This window comes from Ostrinia nubilalis, chromosome W (genome assembly GCF_963855985.1).
Source record: "Ostrinia nubilalis chromosome W, ilOstNubi1.1, whole genome shotgun sequence".
NCBI lineage: Eukaryota > Metazoa > Arthropoda > Insecta > Lepidoptera > Crambidae > Ostrinia > Ostrinia nubilalis.
In genome coordinates this window covers 6,334,530-6,337,914 of record NC_087118.1, presented here as the reverse complement: position 1 = coordinate 6,337,914, position 3,385 = coordinate 6,334,530, and the positions used below count along the sequence as shown (strand labels likewise).

General features: G+C 37.7%; 1 protein-coding gene across 1 annotated transcript; it reads left to right on the top strand.

The window, feature by feature from the left end:
• Positions 1 to 249: 249 nt before the first annotated feature.
• Positions 250 to 1,614, top strand: LOC135086419 (uncharacterized). Its single transcript, XM_063981148.1, has one exon. The coding sequence runs from the start codon at positions 286 to 288 to the stop codon at positions 1,612 to 1,614; it is 1,329 nt and encodes a 442-aa protein (XP_063837218.1). The 5' UTR covers positions 250 to 285.
• The last annotated feature ends 1,771 nt before the right edge of the window (positions 1,615 to 3,385 follow it).

Below are 3,385 nucleotides of genomic sequence, written 5' to 3'. Positions count from 1 at the left end.
ATATAGGTAATAAAATAAAAATACTAATTTATGAAAAGGCGAACCCGATCATAAAGTGAAAAAATTAAATTGAAGTTAAAAAGAAATTAATTGAAGTTAAAAGAAATTAATTAAAGTAAAACATATAATTAATTTCCAATTGTGTTTATTAAGTGTTAAGTTTAGTTTAATAGTTTGTAACATTGTACATATTAGTTACTTAGAATTTAATCGCGTTCCTGTTTATAGAAGTGATACAAACATCGATCACATCCATTGACACCAACGCGAATAAATAAACAAACCATGGACCGCATCGTTCAGATACCGCGTGAAATGAGTTCTGTCATCCCCGTCTTCAACGGCGATGAAAAATTACTCAACTTGTTTATTCAAAAGTGCGAATATGTAATCAGAACATGTAGAGTAGATGGAAACCCAGACCAAGACCTATACGTATACCACGTAATTACATCAAGACTAACCGGAAAAGCAGCAACGCTCATTAGCGAGCGTCAAGATATTTCAACATGGACAGAGTTAAAGCTAGCACTTGAACAGCACTTCGGTGACCCGCGATCCGAAGAATGCATAGCCATAGAACTAGAAACGTTGAAAATTACCAATAGCGAATCATACCTAGATTTCTGTAACAGAATCCAACACGTAAAAAGTACTTTAATTGCAAAAGTTAACTTAATAGCAGATGAAAATTTGAAACGAAGTAAAGCAATAATTTACGACAACTTAGCTATGAATGTCTTTTTATACAATTTGCCCGAGGACCTTCTTAGGATAGTCCGTCTAAAAGGTTGCAGCTCATTAAAGAGTGCCCTCAGTATTGTGCTGGAGGAAGTAAATTTCCTTCACCAATATAACTCACGAAACAAAATGCTCAAATCAAATTTATTTCAACCAAGACCACAACCAATGGTCAACAACCCGTTTACGCCCAATCCAAACACTATGGGATTAAAACAGTTCTTTAATCCGCAACCACAATTTAAATTTGGCCTACAACCAAATAACAATACGCAACAACAATTTAAATTTGGAATTACCCTTAGCAAACAGCATAAAATACCACAACAACAAAATCAACCGCAGTTCGGTTATAAACCCCAACAAAACCAACAGTTCGGATACCGACCACAAGTGAACCAACAATTCGGATACCGACCCCAACTAAACAACCAACAATTCGGATACCGACCCCAACTAAATAACCAACAATTCGGATACCGACCGCAACTAAACCAGCAGCAATTCGGTTACCGACCCCAACTAAACCAACCTCAGCAATTTGGCTATAGACCACAGCTTAATAACCAGCAATTAGGATATAAACCCCCTACACACCAGCCCACTGATGTAACCATGCGTACATTACCCCAGAGACCTCAAGGCTTCAAGCTTAATGAGCTTTATTACCTAGATGAACCCGAAATTTCCGAATACCAGGAATACCCTGAGTATTTCCCTCAAGACCAATATGATTTTGAGCAACCAAATTATTCCGAATACCCAGAAACTTGCGATGATCAAGAATACGAACATCCAGCCATAGAACAAAATGAACCAATAAACGAATGTGAAAATTTTCCAATACCAGCCTCGTTACAGGACAAAACGTAATACATTTAAATTAAGAAATAAAACACATTTTAACTTTGCCTTACATTAAAATACCAGAAATCGACGCACGCCTGATGATTGACACTGGTAGTGCACGATCATTTATTAGCCCGCGTAAAGCAGACGAATTTTTCGCCTGTCATAAACAATATGAACCCTTTCAAGTGATCAGCACACATGCTTCAAGTAAACACGACCAAGTCATAGTGGTTCCCCTTTTTCCGACTTTTAACAGTCCAATCTTGCACAAATTCTACGTATACGACGTTGATGGTCGATACGACGGTCTCATTGGCACAGACCTTCTTCTGCAATTAAATGCAAAAATCGATATGAAAGATCAAATATTATACACTGATACCGCAAACATACCTATAGTATGCAATCCAAATAACGTTATTAAATTGGCCCCGCGTTGTGAGCAACGTGTACAACTTCCGACCAACGTAGTCGAAGGCGAAGCAATTATGGAATATCGTCAATTCTGCGATGGTGTCCGTATGCCAGCCGCCTTAGTAACTTGCAAAGATGGTTATGCAACGACCATCATTCAAAACACATTAGAAAAGGAAATCACCTTATCCATTAACAGTCCATTCATTGTAAAACAATTAGACCAATTGATTCCCATAAATAAATTAGAGCTAAATTACACCAATATAGAAATCGACCAAATCCTTACAGAAAATATTTCCAAATTACGATTAGACCACATGAATCAGGAAGAACGTGATCGCATTTCGAAGCTTTGCTTGGAATATCGCGACATATTCTATTCCGACAAATTGCCGCTTACATTTACTAACGAAGTAAAACACCACATCAGGACCCGCAATGAGGACCCCATTTATATTAGACCCTATAGACAACCGCAGGTAGTTAAAGACGAAATAAATAAACAAGTAAACAAAATGTTAGAAAACAATATAATTAAACCCTCACTCTCACCTTGGAGTGCCCCAGTACATCTAGTACCAAAAAAACTCGACGCTAGTGGCGAACAGAAATTCAGGCTAGTAATTGACTATAGAAAATTAAACGAAATTACCATTGATGACAAATATCCCTTGCCAAATATCACCGACTTGTTCGATAACTTAGGACGCAGCTGTTATTTCTCAACCCTTGACCTGGCTAGTGGTTACCACCAGATAGAGGTAGCAGAAGAGGATAGACAGAAAACCGCGTTCACAACAAGTACAGGACATTACGAATTCACTCGTATGCCGTTCGGACTTAAGACAGCCCCAGCGACATTCCAGCGAACGATCGATAATGTGTTGCGTGGATTGCAAGGCATACATTGCTTAGTTTATTTGGACGACATCATTATTTACTCATCCAGCCTAGATGAACACATAAATAAATTACGTACAGTTTTCGACAGACTCAGGCAAACTAACTTAAAAATACAGCTTGATAAATCAGAATTCCTAAGAAAAGAAGTGCTTTACTTAGGACACACAATTACAAACACTGGACTAAAACCTAATAATGACAAAATTAAAGCCGTACTAAATTATCCATAACCCCGTACTACAACCGAAATAAAAAGCTTTCTTGGACTTATTGGTTATTACCGCCGATTTATCAAAGACTTCGCAAAAGTCACCCAACCAATGACAGCACGCTTGAAAAAGAAAAGTTCAATGCCAACTAATGATCCAAATTACATTAATGCATTCGAGAAATGTAAACAATTGCTCGTCAATGCACCCATCCTTCAATATCCAGATCCCGATAAACCTTATGTACTGACTACAGACGCTTC

Bases quoted from the DNA above. Each gene is read 5' to 3' on its own strand.
- LOC135086419 (XM_063981148.1), top strand. From the start codon at position 286: ATGGACCGCATCGTTCAGATACCGCGTGAAATGAGTTCTGTCATCCCC.